This window comes from Fragaria vesca, linkage group LG1 (assembly GCF_000184155.1).
Source record: "Fragaria vesca subsp. vesca linkage group LG1, FraVesHawaii_1.0, whole genome shotgun sequence".
In the NCBI taxonomy this organism is placed as follows: Eukaryota; Viridiplantae; Streptophyta; class Magnoliopsida; order Rosales; family Rosaceae; genus Fragaria; species Fragaria vesca.
Window position 1 is genome coordinate 2,142,901 of NC_020491.1, and position 19,521 is coordinate 2,162,421.

General features: G+C 43.1%; 2 protein-coding genes across 3 annotated transcripts; both read right to left on the reverse strand.

Annotated features, from left to right (window-relative positions):
• Nucleotides 1-6,561: 6,561 nt before the first annotated feature.
• Nucleotides 6,562-14,414, reverse strand: LOC101292535. Its single transcript, XM_004287174.1, has 22 exons — nucleotides 13,998-14,414; nucleotides 13,844-13,918; nucleotides 13,683-13,736; nucleotides 13,443-13,508; nucleotides 13,207-13,265; nucleotides 12,877-12,953; nucleotides 12,423-12,545; nucleotides 12,264-12,298; nucleotides 11,894-11,994; nucleotides 11,742-11,825; nucleotides 11,093-11,157; nucleotides 10,487-10,558; nucleotides 10,078-10,248; nucleotides 9,288-9,484; nucleotides 9,141-9,171; nucleotides 8,865-9,040; nucleotides 8,676-8,777; nucleotides 8,394-8,441; nucleotides 7,723-7,866; nucleotides 7,526-7,621; nucleotides 7,286-7,387; nucleotides 6,562-7,058 (listed from the first exon to the last, which is right to left on the reverse strand). The coding sequence occupies exons 1-22, from the start codon at nucleotides 14,283-14,285 to the stop codon at nucleotides 6,942-6,944; spliced, it is 2,283 nt and encodes a 760-aa protein (XP_004287222.1). The 5' UTR covers nucleotides 14,286-14,414; the 3' UTR covers nucleotides 6,562-6,941.
• A 485-nt stretch (nucleotides 14,415-14,899) lies between these two features.
• LOC101292827 lies at nucleotides 14,900-17,790 on the reverse strand. Of its 2 annotated transcripts, none has more exons than XM_004287175.1 (3): nucleotides 17,616-17,790; nucleotides 17,299-17,492; nucleotides 14,900-15,619 (listed from the first exon to the last, which is right to left on the reverse strand). In XM_004287175.1, the coding sequence occupies exons 2-3, from the start codon at nucleotides 17,479-17,481 to the stop codon at nucleotides 15,308-15,310; spliced, it is 495 nt and encodes a 164-aa protein (XP_004287223.1). In that variant the 5' UTR covers nucleotides 17,482-17,492; nucleotides 17,616-17,790; the 3' UTR covers nucleotides 14,900-15,307. The 2 variants fall into 2 exon arrangements, with proteins under 2 accessions (XP_004287223.1, XP_004287224.1); XM_004287176.1 differs by having other exon boundaries at nucleotides 17,660-17,740.
• Nucleotides 17,791-19,521: the final 1,731 nt, after the last annotated feature.

Below are 19,521 nucleotides of genomic sequence, written 5' to 3' on the forward strand. Positions count from 1 at the left end.
AGTCTGCAGAGTTCGGGTTGGATCTAGTAGGAGACGAGGCATAGTCACCCGTTTTTCGGCCAGTTTTCATCAGTAGGTTACCTGTTCAACCTACTTGTGTTTTCTTGCTTCCGCTTGTGTTTAGTAGCTCTGAATACTTTAGAATGTTTGTATTTTATGCGATGTTCAGAAGTGATAAATTAAGAGTGTAATTTGAAATTTTCGAGTTAGGGTTGTCCATCTGCAAGGGAGATTTTCTTAATCTTTTCAGTAAATTTTCCTTGGAGGTGGTCCCCGCACGACTTACTCTGGGTTTCAGGGTGAAATTCGGGGTGGGACGTGTCACAAGATCTGCTTAGAGCTACTTAGAACCCACGTAGGGACCGCCTAGACCCGATTAGGTTTACCTAGACCAGCAAAGCGGTTGTCGAGACCCTCTTAGGACCGCTAGTGGGCCGCCTTGACCCACCTAGACCTGCCATGGGACCGCCTTAACATGCTAAGGGGCCATTTTGACCCGCTTTAACCTGCCAAGGGACCGCCTTGATCCATCTTGACAACACAAGTGGCCACTATGACCCGCCTTGGCCTTCCTACTCTCACGTAAGGACCACTTATACCAGCTTAGGGACTGCCTAGACCCGCTAAGGAACCACCTAGACTTGTTTAAAAACAGCCTAAGGCTAAGGCCGCCAAGGGACCGCCTTGATCCACCTTGACAAGACAAGTGGCCATTATGACCTGCCTTAGCCCTCCTAGTCCCACGTAGGGACCACCTAGACCAGCTTATGGACCATTTAGACTCGCTTAGGGACCGTCTAGACCTGTTTAGGGACCACCTAAACCAGTTTAGAGGCCGCTTAGGGCCATTAAGGGGCTTTCGAGACAAACTTATGGCAGAGGGGCTAAGCATCAGTGGAAGCTACAAAAGCTAAAGCATTTGCAATCATCGGGAACAAGTAAAGCTAACCAAATCCAGGCATTAAATGTTGGTAATCATGAGTAAGATCTTTTCTCTCTTACAGTCTTACCCACCTATGGCTGTCAAGACCCGCCTAGACCTGCTTAGAACCTGCGTTGGGACCGTGTAGACCCGCTTAGGGACTACCTAAACCCGCCAAGTGGCTATCGAGACCCACCAAAGGCCGCCAATGGCACTTTGACCCCCCTTGACCTGCCAAGGGACCGCCTTTACCGCCTTGACATGCCAAGGGGCCGCTTTGACCTGCCTTGACCCACCTTGACAAGGTAAGGGGCCGCTTTCACCCGTCTTGACATGTTATTGGACCGCCTTGGCCCTCCTAGACCCACGTAGGGACAAGCTAGACCCGCTTAGGGACCGCCTAGACCAGCTTAGGAACAACCTAAACCCGCTTAGACGCCGCCTAAGGCTACTAAGGGGCTACCGAGACCCACTTAAGGCCGCCAAAGGGTCGCCTTGACCCCCCTAGACCTGCTTAGAACCCGTATTGGGACCGCCTTTAAAGCCTTAACATGCCAAGGGGCCGCTTTGACCCGCTTTGACATGCCAATGGACCCCCTTGGCCCTCCCAGACCCACGTAGGGACCACCTAGACCCTCTAAGGGACCATTTAGACCCGCTTAGAGGCCGCCTAGGGTCGTCAAGGGGGCGCCTTAACCCACCTAGGGCCATCAAGACCTGCCTAGACCTGCTTAGAACCCGCGTATGGACCGCCTAGACCCGCTTAGGGACCACCTAGACCTGTTTAGAAGCAACCTTAGCCCTCCTAGCTAGTCCCCCGTAGGGACCACCTAGACCAGCTTAGGGACCATTTAGACCCGGTTAGGGACCACCTAAACCCGTTTAGAGGCCGCTTAGGGCCACTAAGGGTCTTTCGAGACAAAATTATGGCGGAGGGGCTAAGCTTCAGTGGAAGTTACAAAAGCTAAAGCATTTGGAATCATCGAGAACAAGTAAAGCTAACCAAATCTAGGCATTAAATGTTGGTAATCATGAGTAAGATCTTTTCTCTCTTATAGTCTTACCCGCCTATGGGCGTCAAAACCCGCATAGACCTTCTTAGAACCTGTGTTGGGACCGCGTAGACCTGCTTAGGGACTGCCTAGACCCGCTAAGGGGTTACCGAGACCCACCGAAGGACGCCAAGGGCGCTTTGACCCCCCTTGACCTGCCAAGGGACCGCCCTTATCGCCTTGACATGCCAAGGGGCCGCTTTGATTTGCCTTGACCTGCTAGGGGACCGCCTTGACCCACTTTGACAAGCCAAGGGGCTGCTTTCACCCACCTTGACGTTTTATTGAACCGCCTTGGCTTTCCTAGACCCACGTAGGGACCAACTAGACCCTTTTAGGGACCGCCTAGACCTGCTTAGGAATAACCTAAACCTGCTTAGACGCCGCCTAGGGTCATTAAGGGGCTACCGAGACCCACTTAAGACCGCCAAGGGGTCGCCTTGACCCCCTAAACCTGCTTAGAACTCGCGTTAGGACTGCCTAGACAAGACAAAGAGCCGCCTTTAAAGCCTTAACATGCCAAGGGGCCACTTTGACCTGCCTTGACCTGCTAAGGACCGCCTTGACCCACCTTGACAAGATAAGGGGCCGCTTTGACCCGCTTTGACATACCAATGGACCGTTTTGGCCCTCCCAGACCCACGTAGGGACCACCTAGACCCGTTTATGAACCGCCTAGACCAGCTTAGGGACCACTTAGATCCACTTAGAGGCCGCCAAGGGGGCGCTTTGACCCACTTGGGGCCATCAAGACCTGCCTAGACCTGCTTAGAACCTGCGTATGGACCGCCTAGACCCGCTTAGGTTTAGCCTAGTCTCGCCAAGAGGCTGCCGAGAGCCACCTATGGCCGCTAATAGGCCGCCTTGACCTGTCGAGTACCGCAAAGGGGCCGCCTTGACCAGCTGAGGGCCGCTAAGGGGACGTTTAGACCCGTCTTGACCTACCAAGGGACCGCCTTGGCCTTCCTAGACCCACGTAGGGACCACCTAGACCCGTTTAGGAAAAGCCTAGACCTGTTTAGGGACCACCTAGACCCGCTTAGAGGCCGCCAAGGGACAAGTGGCCACTATGACTCGCCTTGGCCCTCTTAGTCCCACGTAGGGACCACCTAGACCTGCTTAGGAAAAGCCTAGACCCGTTTAGAGACAACCTAGACTCGCTTAAAGGCTGCCAAGGGACAAGTGGCCACTATGACCCGCCTTGGCCCTCCTAGTCCCACGTAGGGACCACCTAGACCAGCTTAGGGACCATTTAGACCCGCTTAGAGACCGCCAAGACCTGCTTAGGGACCACCTAAACCCTCTTAGAGGCCGCTTAAGGCCACTAAGGGTCTTCCGAGACAAACTTATGGCGGAGGGGCTAAGCTTCAGTGGAAGCTACAAAAGCTAAAGCATTTGGAATCATCGGGAACAAGTAAAACTAAGCAAATCCAGGCATTAAATGTCGGTAATCATGAGTAAGGTGTTTTCTCTCTTACAGTCTTACTGCTTCGGTAACCCTTTCCTATTCCCTGCTTCGGTAATCATGAGTAAGATTTTTCTCTCTTATAGTCTTACCCGCCTACGGCAGTCAAGACCTGCCTGCTTAGAACCTGCGTTGGGACCGCATAGACCCACTTAGGGACTGCCTAGACACGTTGAAAGGCCGCCATGAGCGCTTTGACCCTCCTTGACCTACCAAGGGACCGCTTTTACCGCCTTGACATGCCAAGAGGCCGCTTTAACCTGCCTTGACCTGCTAGGGGACCGCCTTGACCCACCTTGACAAGCCAAGGGGCCGCTTTCACCCACCTTAACATGCTATTAGACCGCCTTAGCCCTCCTACACTCACGTAGGAACCCGCTTAGGGACCGCCTAAACCCACTTTGACCCCCCTAGACCTGCTTAGTACCTACGTTAGGACCGTCTAGACCCGCCAAGGGGCTGCCGAGATCTGCCGAGGTCCACTAAGGGGCCACTTTGACCCGGCTTGACCCGCCGAGGGTCGCCAAAGGGCCGCTTTGACCCGCCTTGACCTGCCAAAGGACCGCCTTGACATGCCGAGGGGCCGTCTTAACCGCCTTGAAATGCCAAGTGCCGATTTGACCTGGCTTGACCGGCCAAGGGACCGTCTTGACCTACCTTGACAAGCCAAGGGGCCACTTTAATCCGTCTTAACATGCTAAGGGACCGCCATGGCCTTCCTAGACCCACGTAGGGAACACCCAAATCCGCTTAGGTACCGCCTAAACCCACTTATGAACCACCTAGACCCACTTAGAGGTCGCCTATAGCAGCTAAGGGGATGCCAAGACCCACTTAGGGCCGCCGAGGGGGGTGCCTTGACCTGCCTAGGGTAGTCAAGACATGTCTAAACCTACTTAGAACCCGCTTAGGTTTAGCCTAGACCCACTAAGGGTCGCCTTGACCCGCCAAGGGTCGCTAAGGGGTCGTTTTGACCTGCCTTGACCTGCTAAGGAACCGCCATGACCTGCCTTCACCTACCAAGGGACCGCCTTGATCCACCTTAACAAGACAAGGGGCCGCTTTGACCCGTCTTGGCCCTCCTAGACCCACGTAGGGACCACCTAGACCCGTTAGGGACCGCCTAGACCCCCTTAGGGACTGCCTAGACCTGCTCATAGACCACCTAATCCCACTTAGAGGCCGCCTAGGGCCGCTAAGGGGCTACCGAGACCCACTTAGAGCCGTCGAAGGGGCGCCTTAACCTGCCTAGACCTACTTAGAACTCGTGTAAGGACCACCTAGACCTGCTTAGGTTTAGCCTAGACCCGCCTAAGGTCGCTAGTGGGCCACCTTGACCTGCTTAGGTTTAGCCTAGACCCGCCGAGGTCGGCCAAGAGGCCGCTTTGACCCGCTTTGACCTGCATTCACCTGCCAAGGGACCACCTTAACATGCCAAGGGGCCACTTTGACCCGTCTTGACCTGCCAAGGGACCGCCTTAACCGTTTTGATCCACCTTAACAAGACAAGGGACCGCTTTGACCCACCTAGGGCTGCTAAGGGGCTACCGAGACCCACTTAGGGCAGTCGAGGGGCGCCTTCACCCGCATAGGGCTGTCAAGAGCTTCCTAGACCTACTTAGAACCCGCGTAGAGACCACTTAGACCCGCTTAGGGGTAGACTAGACCAGCCAAGGGGCTGCCGAGACCCGCTTAGGGCAGCTAGTGGGCCGTCTTGACCCGCCGAGGGTCGTGAAGGGGCCGCTTTGACCCGCCTTGACTTGCCAAAGGACTACCTTGACATGCCAAAGCGCCATTTTGACCTGCCTTGACATGCTAACGGACGGCCTTGGCCCTCCTATACCAACGTATGGACCACCTAGACTCGCTTAAGGACCACCCAGACCCAATTAGGGACCAACTAGACCCGCTTAGAGGTCGCCTAGGGGGCGCCTTGACCCACGTAGGGCCGTCAAGACCTGCCTAGACCTGCTTAAAACCCACGTAGGGACCTCCTAGACCAGCTTAGGTTTAGCCTAGACTCGCCAAGGGGCTGCATAGACCCTCCGAAAGCCGCTTTGACACGCCTTGACCCGCCAAGGGACTGCCTTAAACGCCTTGACCCGCTTTGACAAGCCAAGGGGCCGCTTTGACCCACCTTGACATGCCAAGGGACCGCCTTGGCCCTCCTAGACCCACGTAGGGACCACCTAGACCCGCTTAGGGACCGCCTAAACCTTCTTAGGAACCCTTAGACCCGCTTAGAGGCCGCTAATGGGCTGTCGAGACCCACTTAGGGCCTCCAAGGGGCGCCTTAACCTGCTTAGACCTGCTTAGAACCCGCGTAAGGACTGCCTAGACCCACTTAGGGGTAGCCTAGACCCGCCAAGGGGCTTCCGAGACCTGCCTAGGGCCGCTAGTGGGCTGTCTTGACCCGCCAAGAAGCTGCTTTGACCCGCCTTGACATGCCAAGGGACCACTTTGACCCGTCTTGACCTGCCAAGGGACCGTCTTAACCACCTTGACATGCCAAGGGGCCATTTTGACCCGCCTTGACCGCCTTAACATGCCTAAGGGCCACTTTGACCCGCCTTGACATTCCAAGAGACCGCCTTGGCCCTCCTAGACCCACGTAGGGACCACCTAGACCCGCTTAGGGACCGTCTAAACCCTCTTAGGAACCACCTAGACCCTTTTAGAGGCCGCCTAAAGCCGCTAAGGGGCTGCTGGGACCCACTTAGGGCCGCCGAGGGGGCGCTTTGACCCACCTAGGGCCATCAAGACTTGCGTAAACCTACTTTGAATCTGAGTTGGGACCGGCTAGACCCGCCAATGGACTGCGGCGACCCGCTTAGGGCTGCTAGTGGGCCGTCTTGACTCGCCAAGGGGCTGCTTTGACCCTTCTTGACATTCCAAGGGACCGCTTTGACCCCTTAAGCAAAGAACCATAGCTAACGAGAGAGTGGGAGCGACTGCTAAAGTTTATTCTGCCGAAGTTTTAGAGTTGGCAAGCAATGCCGGGAAAGATCTGAATGTGATGCGATACTTGATTGTTGTTGTTGTTTTTTTTTGGATGTCAATGACTGTAATGATATATGATTTGATTACACAAGTCTACAATTTCTATGTATAAACGTTACTATAGTTTTTCAGTCACATACACACTGATATAGCCGATTAGGACGTAATTATTCTACGCTGCTGTACCCTGTCCTAACTTAAACATTCTAAGTTCCAGGCGCTCATGTTTGGTCCTGGAATCTGCCAACTGAATGTGGATAGAGAATTCAAGTGGAAGCAAAAGAAAATATGTGGGCTTTCCATCCTGCATTACTCTGTAAAACTGTTCGATTTTGGCCCTTTTGGCCATTTAGCTGCTTAATTAAATATTTTAGTCTACATTGAAAACAAAACCCCGGCGAATCTCTTATCGAAAACTGAAAAATGCCAAAAAGAGAACCCCTCATGAAGCCATCAATAGCTCTGATGGGGTCGAAAATTGAACAAGGACGATGAGATAACGTCATTCCTCCTCCTGATGAACAGCAGCCTCCTCCAGATGAACAGCAGACTCGAGCTTCAAACGATTTAGTCGAACAGTCCCAAGAATGTACTCTGGCAACTCTTCCTCCTCCCTTGCCTGCAAATTTATTAGCAGTTAGGTATTTGTAAAGGCCAAGTAAAACATGTGTAGTGAAGACTGGCTGATAGTGGCACACAACCTGAAGGCTGCAGTCACAGAGACAGTATAATACAAAACTTATACTGAAGGACGTGATAACCAAAGGTTCATCAAAGACAGCATACCAAAAATTTGATACAAGGAGCAGTAAATTTCAACAATGTAAGAATCAGAAAGACGCAAACCTCTATCAAAATTGCAAGATCAACAACTATGCTCGTGACATATCCTAAGACAAGTCCGATGACACTCCTTGCCACAGATGATGATCCAATGTCAACATCAATCTGAACAATGAGAATTATCCGGTAAATCGTTTCATTAAATTAGAAGAAGCAAAGTTTATCAACACAAGTGTTTGGGATGGTATAAGCACCCTGGAATGCACCAAATATTAGGAGTTCTGATAGAAATAATATAATTACCTCTAAGAAATTGTCTTGTCTGAGATATTTGCAAGTCACAGCTTTTCCCAGCAGGCAAGCTTTGGTTCCAACAGCACGCTTGACCATCCAATATCCCTGTACAATTAATTCACGATTAGCTACAGTTTTTCATCCAATGAAAACAACATAATTGCCTCTAGGAATTTGGATATGTATGAGTTTCAAGCACAACATGCCTCAACAATACTGGGAATCAACTTGAATCTTGTGTTGCGAAACATGTCATTCCCATCCACAAATTTAGAAAACAGCGAATCTGGCTTTGGAGGTCTATCAGCAGCATAGTAAAGTACCAAACTATAGTTTGGCTTTGCGGGAACCTGAATAGAAAAACCAAATATTATATAGCCATTGTATGTCTCTCAATATTCTCTACACCAGCATCATGAACCAAAAACCAGAGATAGAATAATTAAATCTCAGCAGTGACAATCTCAGCAGTGACCTTACTGTTTCAGAAATTCTTTCTTTTTTCACCCATTAATATAAGATACTATTCTCCTTGTCCCTTGATAATTAACAAGATTTAAGCACATTTTTACTCGTCTTGGAAATGATTGTAATCCTTCAAATGACAAGTAGTTGTATAAACAAAACTGTAAATGTGGACAACCATGAAAATATGAAATAACAGGAAATGACGGTCATCTTTAATGACTATATAATAGTGGTACCCCACATGAACAAAAGGTGGATTTATGAGCTTTTTTTGTTTTCAATTTTTTTTCCTCGTCAAACCTTAGTATTGTATTTCTTAAATATATAAAGTAGGACAAGATTGGGCCAAGTAATCTCCCTCATACCAGAGAAAAAATATGATTTGATCTGAAGGCATTCAGACATGTACCTGGAGATTGATGACAAGTACGAATGGAAGCTTCTTTCCAGCTTCTGACTGAAAATCAAGACAAATACACTTAGGCACAGGAACAAGGTAACATTCAGAAGCTTAAATGTTCCATAACTAAGCTTTCAAACACACAATCTTAAAAATCTATGAAAGGGAAGACTTGGTAATGCTTTCTGCAGTTGTACTATCAATATGCAACAAAAAAGGCTTCCAAACCATCAGGCAGTGATGTAATTTTTCAAAAGGGGAACATTTTGAACATCAAAAGTTAACCTGTACCTGAACAAGACATCTGGGATGAAGTGCAATATTATCCATGGCTTTATCAACTTTGAACCAATCTGTTCCTATGAGATTAAGAAGGGGTTCTCCTCCGGTGACCTGAAAATAGGAATTAAGCAATGACCAGAAGAAGAGGACCGAAAGTCATAAATTCAGAGGACCCACAAAGAACTATGAAAAACTAACCTTGGAATTGTCCTTTAGGTAGTTCTTTCCTCTAATCATAAATCCCTTGCCGCTTGGAGTTGACCAGCAGTTCGTGTCAGCATCATCCTTCCCTTTCGGACACGAACAAGGGAACTGGCTCAGATCAATCGTGATAGGAGCCACTTCAGAATCCAGTTCCTTATTAGCATCTGTAGCTGTATACAGAATGAGTATTAACATCACTGATAATGTATGAATATGGGAAAACAATTCAAACCAGTCTTTAACTACATGAGTATGTCACAAGTAGCATACCTGAAGTTTTCTTCAGTTTCAGTTTTGCTTCCTGAGAAACACATGGGGAGGGTATTAACATCTAAATAAGACAAAAGGTGCTAAGCAAACCTGAGCTACATTAAATTGTAACACCAACTCAGTTTCAAACAAAAGAGAAGGGAGAACCTTGTTGTTAAGTGCATCATCATCACTTTCTTCATCGTCTGAAGATGAAGAGTCTGTAGAGATTGCATCGTAAAACTCATCCTTCACGTCTGACTCATTGTAGTCGGCATTTGAAACTGGTGATAGCTTTGATTGGACAAAGGTAGTAGAAGATGCACATTTGAGTGCAGGATTTGCGCCAATGTATTCCTTCATACCTGAATGGAAGAAAAAGAAAATACAAAAGGGAAACACTGTTACCTTTGCAAAATATGAAGTACTGTATCTATTCTAGTTATTTGGATTTGGAACCCATTAAACGGACAATTTCTCACAGTATGTTTGCTTAAGGGAAGCTTTGTATATCTAATGGAGTCTTTATAACTTGATTTATGCCAAGTTTTGTTTGTTTAGTGTTGCTAACAATCATAAACTACAAGGATGTGAACCAACAATCGTTTTATAATCAATTATATAGCCTCATCTCAGTGATCTCACATTCTCATGTGTACGCCCCTCTCCACCCCCCAAAAAGCTCAACTAATTCAACATGAATAGCAACCTTCCGATTGCAGGATTTACACTTGGGACCATGTTAGGTGTTGTGCTTAATTACCATAGATTCCAAAGCTTTAAGCTCTTACTATTTGAGCCAACTAATTGTTTCACCCTCTAACAATTACACTCTACACAACTGAAAGGGCACAACATACATCTACCTCATTGTTGGACCATATAACCTCACAAATTAGAAATCCAAATGATTAAGTCAATACATATTATTAGAAGAGCATATAATTAACTTCCTGACCTCCTACTTGACACAACAATGCATAAGGTACACTCCTTTCAAACTTTGAGCAGTGACTTTTCTTCCATCTGCCCCAGCCTGCAGAATTCATCTCCAACATTTGCGTCACAAGACATCTCGGACTATCTGATCCCATGGATGAATTCAAATTTCTAATCTCCCAAGTAGATGCTGCAATAAGAATAAAACACAAAAAGAACATCAATTTGATGAAGGAGCTGAGATTCCAAACAGTAGTCAGAAATTAATTGATACTAAACTGACATGTCAGACACAGCCTTTCACAAGAATTGTTAGCAGAAGTTCATTATAGCATAGGAAAACAAAAATTACAATAAACAAAACTTTCTTTGTGCTGAACTATTGTTATCAATTTTTAATTTTTTTGGATAAAAGTGAAATCTCTTACGATTTATTTTTGTGCGACGATATCCAGATCTTGGAGGCTTCTTCTTATGAACAGCTGGGAAATGCAAAATTGCTGCATAAAGAATACAACAGAATATTTATCAAATTACTAACGCAAATTAAACCATTATGGCATATCCCTTCAAGCAACTCCAGTAGAAAAGTTAAAATGTCACTTGAGACTTTTGTTAACTGCATCACGTTACATATTTGTAAAACTAGCTCCTCCTACCTGTAGCTCTCTGACCCGCACTAGAATCTGCTTCAACGAGCATACAGTTTGGATTCAAAGTTTGTCAATTTGGAAGGCAAATTTCACATTCTAAGGACCTAGCTATATGATGCATCCACCCTTTTCTAACTTTATTTCTTAGTCAAAAATATTTTCCTTACTCGTGAGTCATGATAACTCATCCTCTGAAGAAAAGGGAACCAAGATGCCCTTATTTATTTATTTAGAGTCATAAAACTTTAAACTAATATGTTATTAGGATGGATAGGAGCAAGTGAACCAAGCATCAATAGGCCACCAAAATAGATAAACTGAAGATTACTTTATGATGAGAAGCAGATCATTGATAATGCTGCAAAACATGTATTCACTTACTATATGCTCCATCCTGTCCACGAAACCATTGTCTAGAAAAGATGAAATCCCGCTTGGAATGCCACCTGTAAAGCATAGTGAAATTGATAAGAACCTCATGAAGACAAAAGAAATAGAATGAGGAACTGACTTTCTTGTGTCATAAATTTTCTCTTGAATAAAGTATTGCTTTCCAGTATATATGAATAGGCATAGCAGATTCGGATGATATCATGCTAAGGGACTTTCTTTTCTAAATCAAACAATCAAAATATTTTTTCAGTCTATATGTTTGTTCAACATTCACTTATAAATATTTCAAGAAAATCAGTTCTTCATTTACAAATGCTTTGCATTCAGAGATTAAGCAATAAAACTTTATAGTGGAATTTATAAATATTGGCAGATTTAATCCTTCCGTTTGCCTATTATGAAATCTAAACTAAAAATTGCCATAAGAACCAACTTGTAATTTAATATGCTAAGGATTAGGATGGTCTCTGCAAACAAGCAAAACAAATGCAAGACGAGCATTGAATGGATGAGATAGGATGTCAAAAACATGAGATGAGAAATGATGGTATAACAATAAGCGGAATGGATTAAGGGTAGGTGGGTCGAGTTAGACGCAAGAGGTACTCTTGTCTAACATCATTACCGAGTAAGATACCTGGGATCAAATGTCCCATAGACAACATCGTAGTGTCCATCGTATGAATCTAGCAGCTCCAAGTCTCCTGTCAGCATATCCCACCTGCAAAGAAATCTATTAGAGACACAAAAGCTATAAATGAAGAATACATAAAATGTAATACAACTTACTCATATCTCTGATGTTTCTCAAGGTTTAAAAGCACTTCGAAAGCAGTATCTGCACTTGCTTCGATAACACCAACAGCCTTGACAATAACACCTTTACCACTCTACCAAGAATAAAATCTAAATAAAATCAGCGAGGTGAAGCTATTCACTGGGTCAGTAACATGTACTAACTAGTTCAACTAATATACAGATAGTTTGTTTGGTTCTTTTTTTTTTATAGGAGATGTAAACGTCTACCAATTAATTTAAAGATGAGTATAACAGTGGCGGAAAAGACATTTATGCGTCTGATGCCTCATATCACATGTATAAAACAAACAGATAGGCACTCAACACACATAAATGCATGTATAAAGATACAACGAGATACCTCAGAGTTAGCAACATCTTCAAATATCCTAACACCTGAAATCAAAAGGAATATGATTGAGATACATCAGAAGATTTCATGGGTGGTTAAGAATGACCAAGAGCAATTTTAAGAGTTCACCAAAAGGAAGTGATAAAAATACAAGGGCAAGAAGAATACCATTAATTGTTCGTACACACTTCCACTGATATGTCTCAATTGCATCTCCACCATCCCTCTCAAAATATCCATCTGGACCACCATTTGCACGGTTTGAGGATTGGCTTAAAAGGACTTCTGGTCCTGTAAGAGAAAGACAGTATATGTCTTACGATATAGCATTGGATGCATGTTTCAATTCCAAATTGTATAAGTAAATAGAATTCAGATGCTCCTTTTTCTGCAGTTTATTCTATACAGACAGAGTTGCGTGAGAAAATATAGATAAAACCGGGTATGAAAAAGCGTTAGAAACTAAGGATGCAGGTAACATTCAACATAGCAAATCACATTGAATAAGGTCCCAAATTTACACGTGTATGCAGTGTGAAGTGAACGATCATTACTGCACTTTGCTACCCTGAGTCAAGTCCATATTGATTTTTAAAAAGTAGCCATTGACATAGCACCTCACCTTGCCCAATTTTTATAAGCCTTTTCAATCCACTTGCATAGCGCCTCACTCTAGGTCGATGGACATCGAGATTGATCCTTCCATATTATAAAATATTTTCAGTCAACCTTAGCATGAAACAGAACTTCATTTTGAAAGGAAAAAAAAAAAGAGGACAAGGAATGCGGTAGTTGAATGAAATAAATAGATGAACTTGAATTTCCTCCCCACGCACAGTATGATAATTCAACTCCCAGCCGAAAATGTACAAATAATGGCATTGACTAATAAATACAGCTAGTATGAAAAACTAATGCAAATGTATCACCAATGTAAGAATTATGAGCGTACTCCGTTTCCATGCTCAGTTTGTTTCTGGCACTACCTCCTCTTAACAGCTCGTACTCAGCCTGTCAAAAACAGATTTCCATTATATTAAGCATAACATGGACCTGGATGAATCATGCAAGACACTGATTCCTTCAAAACTATAGAATGAAAGGGTACATTATAAAATCTCTGGTCTCAACTATTATTATTTTTCAGAACCAAGTTAGCCACGAAGTTTAGTAAGAACAATCATGTACCTGTTGCTTAGATTGGTCAAACGCCTCCAGCCATTTCTGGGCTTCTCCAGCAGTAGCGCAAGCAATCTTCAGAAGTGCAATATCAAAAGTCAGAGGACATACTAATATATCTTCTAAAAATCAAAATCAGATGCACTTTATATCGTAGTGCAAGAGAAAAACCACAATCAAACACATACACAAAAACGTAATCACATTACAACATAGCCACCAAATTAATAAATTGGCACTAGAACTTACTTCCCCCTTCTTTGATTCATCCAATCGATTGTAAAACCGCAGAACATATACATCCTACGGTAACAAAACCAAACCGAATTAAACAGAGCTGCATATGTCAAATCATCAACAACATTAGATGAAGAACGGAAATGCTTGAAGTGGAAACAATGCCAAAATACCCCATAGTACACTTTTCGGCGCCCGACCTCCTCTAGCATCAGCGTAGGTCCAACAACGCCCCTCCTAATCGGTTTCTAGCACCAAAACAATACTACATTACCGATCAAACTTCCGGACAATATCTAACAATTCATGAATGAGTGATATTCTTACAATTCCGGGGTTTTCATGAGGATCACGCTTGTACATCTCGACATACTTGCCTCGGATGAAGAGAAACCTTAGATGACAGTACTCATGTCCGATGGAGTTGATCCCCAAATGATACACCCAACCGAAATACTCAAACGTCGACGCTCCGGCTCCTCCTCCTCCGCCGTTTCCTCCGCCGCCTCCTCCTCCTTTATGATCCTCTCCGCCTCCGAAGAACCCGCCCAACGAAACGGCCCCGAAGTCGGACAAGGACCTCCTGTGATGCGACGTCGCCGGCGTCTCCGCCATCGTCAAAGAAAGAAAGCTTTTTAAGAGCTTCTTCTTCTTAATCTTGGTCGGAGCGAGCTAGGTTCCTTCCAGGACGATGACGATGACGGATTTGGAGAAAGAGAGGAGAGACGAGAGAGAGAGAGACGACATTGCCTCCTCTTTTTGCTGCTCTCTATTTGCTATCTTTTCCATTTCCTTCCCTCCCTATTTTTGGTTTCTCCCTCTCCCTTCGTTCGTATCGAAAACCAAGCCGTTAACAGGCTCTTTCAAGGGTCCCACCTCTTGCCACGTCACCTAACGAACCCATTATTATTATTATTATTATTATTATTTTGATACGAGGCATATATTTGCTATTTTCATTTTTTAAAAAGATAAACAACCGAGTTATTAGGTTTTGTGTCGTAGTTTTGTAATTTTGTATAGAAAAGAAGATTTGTCATAGTGTTCTGCTCTCAGGTGCTTCTAAAAATACCTGAAATTGCCTCTGAAATATCTAAAACTGTTTTTAAAATTTGTGACGAAAATCGTCATGTGTTCACTAAATGATACAGGATTATGCTTCAGTCACCATTAGATGTTAATCCAAGTGGTAAACACAACTCGACTTGAAAATAATTACAACTCGACTTGAAAATAATTGTTTCCATTAGAAAGAGTTGTAGCACATTTTTCTTGGTTGAACCAGGTTAAACAATATTAGTGACTTGGTTCCTCTCCATATCTCATATCTGCACACTTTTTGCTTGAGAAACAGGTACATTCTTTCAGTTCAATTCTAAGTCACTTCGACATGCATCATTTTAGATCTCACAAGTCCAAGAAATGCAAAAATGAACTGAAAACATTTTATATTTCATCTTGGATAGAAGCTATGATAAAAAATAAAAAGAATTTAGCTGCACCACGCAGGCAAGGACATGAAAATTGAAAGCCCACAGCACCTAAAACGTTGATGAGATTCACCCAACATAGTTCACAACAGTTGCTGCCACAGAACTTTATGACAAACAGAAAGAAATTTCAATCCTCGACATTCATCACCCATCAATCAGCCTTCCTTCCTGGTCAGACTCATTTTCATCAATGTCGTCGTCAGACTCCTCGTCCTCGTCGTCAGTATCATCATCATCATCATCGTCATCATTTCTTCCGGTGACATCAAGTATGCTTTCCCAACGATATTGGTTAAGTTCATTTCTGCTATCCACTTCACTAATAAATTCCATGCCATACTGTGTGTCTCGGTGTTTAACCAAGAGCCAGCGTAGCAACCGATCTTCCTTGTTCAGGTAATGCAGCTCCTTGTTCATGTTAGGTGTAGCCATCATTGTCATCTGCATCAGTTGACCCTATACCATACGCAGCATTGATTCAGTGATAGATTCTTATCAGGTCAACAGGAGATGAGAACTTGTAATTCAATACCAACTAGATAAGAATGGAGATAGTTACAGAGACAAAAAGAACACTACAAATGCTGAAAAGTTTATAGATTGTATTGCTGCATGAACATTTCACATACTTCCAACCAAATCTATGGACCGGATAACAATTCCGATTTCATTTCCAACTTAAACCCTTTAACACACAAGTCTCATTTCATTATGCTATAGCTATCTTAGAGGAACTTTGGATAGCTAAATTAGTATGGAACACAACTGATTCCCGAACCTTCTCATCAAACTTGTATCATGAGAATGATTGAAGTCTTACCCATCAAAAGAACTAATATAATAGTCAATCCTAGAATTTCTTACCACTTGTTTCTGTTCCAAAAAGATGATACGTTAAGGACTCCCGAGCCTCAAAACAAATCTTTTATGTATGAATTTCAAAATTCTTACACAATATCGACTCTTTGAACAGTTTTGTCAGATCTATCTTCTAAAGGTCACGCATCATACCAATGCAGACTACTCAATAAGTGATGTTGATACTCAAAATTCTTCAATGATAATATGATTCATGAAGCAGAATACAAGGGATTCCAATTTCTTATTCAGTGCTAAGCAATTTGAGCAAAGACAGATATCTCAAAACTTACAGGATTAGATTGTAAAACCAAAATAATATGTTATACATGAGTGTCTACTTTTATCCACATAAAGCAAACAAAGTAGATCATGTCCACTGAATTTGCCACTTGTAGGTTCTAGCCTACATTGCAAATAACATCAACCAACGAAAAAGTAAAAAACCAAAAGTGCTAAAACTCAGCATTGCAACCTTAAAGACTAAAATGCAAAGAAGTATGCCTAAATGGGCTCTGTCTCTAGTTTCAAGGCCTCGCGTATTACCTGTTGACTAAAGACAACTAGGATATAAGATGAAAACACCTCTGCTGCTTCAGGAGTAATTCTCAGAAATTCAGAAGGGAACCCAGTTTTTGCAAGTTCAAGAAACCTGGGCATCACTTCAGTTCCAATAGCAGAAGCTACTGCCTTACAAGACGGCCTACTCAACGCTAAAGCCAAAGGTTATACTGACGTCCAAGTAGAAGGGGATTCAAAAATGGTCATTGATGCAGTTAATGAGAAGATCAGTCCACCTTGGGAGGAATCAGCAAATTGTCCAAGACATCAAGAAAATTGCACAAGGTTTCAGCACCATCTCTTTTAAACACATTTACAGAGAAGCAAACTTTGCAGCAGATGCAATTGCAAGCACAGGCCACCAAACCACAGAAGAAAGATTATGGGAAAACAAACTTCCGAGAAGAGTCACCCGATGTATTCAATTTGATAATTTAGGAACTGGTTGCCTGAGAGGCAATTGTCTGTAATGTACTGTATTTGATTTACTTTCGTATACCAAAAAAAAAAAAAAAAAACTAGGATATAAGATGCAGAAACTGAACTTTAAGGTTATCCTTATGAGACTAAACACATAATGCAATGCATTAAGCTAACAGGTTTGCCCTCCTATCGTTTCGACTGGAAAGGCCCGAAACATATTAACTACCTAACACCAATCAACCTAACAGCACCGGAAAATTTACTGTAAGATACCAGAGAAAGCAAAAACAGACCTTATAAAATCTCCCATCAAGCTTCTTAATACCATATCCCAAATGCACATTGCCGAAGGACTTGATCTCTCTAATAACCCCATTTCTTCGGAAAACATGCTTGCTTACTCTAGCAACTAGGTCCATCAGAGCCTCCTTCTTTACATGGGGCTTCGCCAGAAGCATACAATCATACAAAGGCATATCTTCCTTATCTGGTTCTCGAATATACACAAACCACAATTAACACAAATTCGAAATCTAAACCAAATAACGAAAATTGAACTAACCTAGGTGCAATAAATCTATATAATGATCGAATTGGAACTCTAGATTACCAGATCAAGAACTGGACTATTGAATAAATCAAAGACGGAGCTACCTTTCCTAGTAGGACTGTGAGAGCTTCAGAGATCGTCGGAGCGAAAGATGAGATGTGGGTTTTACGGACTGAGATTTTAGTGAGGGACTTCGACGACGACCGAGGGTTTTAGTTCGCATTGGAGATTCCCCGAAATACCCTTCTCTTACCGGGGGTTTAACTTGGTTCTACATTGCGTAGGAATTTCCCGAAACACCCTTCCCTAACGGGTGGTGACCGGTTATATTATGCACTGCGAAATTCCGTGAACACCCTTCCGTTACCGGTTGTTAACGGATTTTACTTTGTGTGGAAATTCCCGAAGGGCCCTTCCTTAATCGGGTGCTGAGGAGGACCGCAGGCCTGCGAATGATGTTCCATATTAAAACGGGTTTTTCGATGTGCAAGCTAATGATCTTTAGTAGGTAGTGTGTATCCACATAATATGATGTGCTCGATTAGTATTGGATGACAATAATATATATGCATGATGATCTCTACATAAATTGTTATAAAAAGCTATAATTGCATTAGGTTTTTGTTGTATATACACGAGTCTTTTTGAATTGATGTATACCAACAGTTGTAAGATTTAAATGACATAATTTTATTATTCACCGACAATCGTAACACATATTCTAAATTTCAATGTATCATAATATCATTAACATGATCTATATGTATCACTTGTGATACAATGCTCTTATCATAAATTATAAACTATACGAACTCGACACGTCCATGATGATTTTCTTAAATTTCATATATTGTAAATGTCTTACTAACTTTTGACATAATGTCTCTAAATCATTAATGCACTTCCTTAAACAAACCTAATCCACAAGAAAATAATCAAGTCATTCCTCATTGTGACCAATTTGCTAATTCTCTTATGATTCATCATTTTACATCCATTTAAATTATCTTTTTTTTAATTTTACGGCTCAAACATAAAAAGATACTCAATACAGTACGCATATCTACACATATCGTATAGAGCGCACATATAAGTGTAGGGTATTGCTAAATGTACCCAGCTAATTACTAAATGTACCCCGCATTAGTGTTTTTGCCAATTTTACCCTTATCTAAAAACAAACAAAGATGAATTAAGAACTGCAGTTTTTGCCTTCGACATTTTCAGGAACTTTCCGATCCTCCGATCTTCGATGGTTTTTGCCTTCATTGTTCTTCTGATATCAAAAATAACTGTATAGCTTTGAAGCACAATGAAAATCTTTGATAGATAATTATAAGTTGAGTCGATTAAGGAGAAACAATAATCATGAAATGAGCAATATGATGAACCCAGGTTTGATAAAGCAATAGGAAGAACCCAGAATGGATAAACCCAGATTTCCGATCCTCTCCACTAATGTTCTTCTCTCACACCATTTATTTATCTTCTCTTTATACACTTACCCTCAATGGTTCAATCAATTGCTCTTTACTAGAATTCAATCACGATCTCTTTGTTTTCCAATTTAATATGAAGTTTTAAGGTCAAATTTATAAACAATAATCATAATAAATAGTTTGCTCTTGATCTTTGTATTGTGCTTGAAACAAACTTCTGATAATGGAAGAGAGAGAGAGGTGTTGGGTGCCTGTGTTTGATTTTTTGAAGAAGACTTGCTGGGTGTAAATAGACATAGGGACAAAATAGGAAAAAATATGATAAAAATTAAAATGTTGGGTGTAACTAGCAATTTATTGGGTACATTTAGAAGCACCCTAAGTGTATAACACTTCGTCTTAGCTAAATTGATAAAATGGGTCGGCGTTGCGTGACCCGTTTAGGAGGTTAAGCAAAATTAAGGGATCAGTCCACTGTTCCCTAGGCTGGAAGAAATCCGTTGGCGTTGGGCCGTATATACGGTTTG

Coding starts and splice junctions, on each gene's coding strand:
- LOC101292827 (XM_004287175.1), bottom strand. CDS start 17,481: ATGCCTTTGTATGATTGTATGCTTCTGGCGAAGCCCCATGTAAAGAAG. Junction 15,620..17,298: donor TTGATGGGAGATTTTATAAG/GTCTGTTTTTGC, acceptor CGTATGGTATAG/GGTCAACTGATGCAGATGAC.
- LOC101292535 (XM_004287174.1), bottom strand. CDS start 14,285: ATGGCGGAGACGCCGGCGACGTCGCATCACAGGAGGTCCTTGTCCGAC. Junction 13,737..13,843: donor GCCGAAAAGTGTACTATGGG/GTATTTTGGCAT, acceptor TTGTTACCGTAG/GATGTATATGTTCTGCGGTT. Junction 11,995..12,263: donor AAGATGTTGCTAACTCTGAG/GTATCTCGTTGT, acceptor TATTCTTGGTAG/AGTGGTAAAGGTGTTATTGT.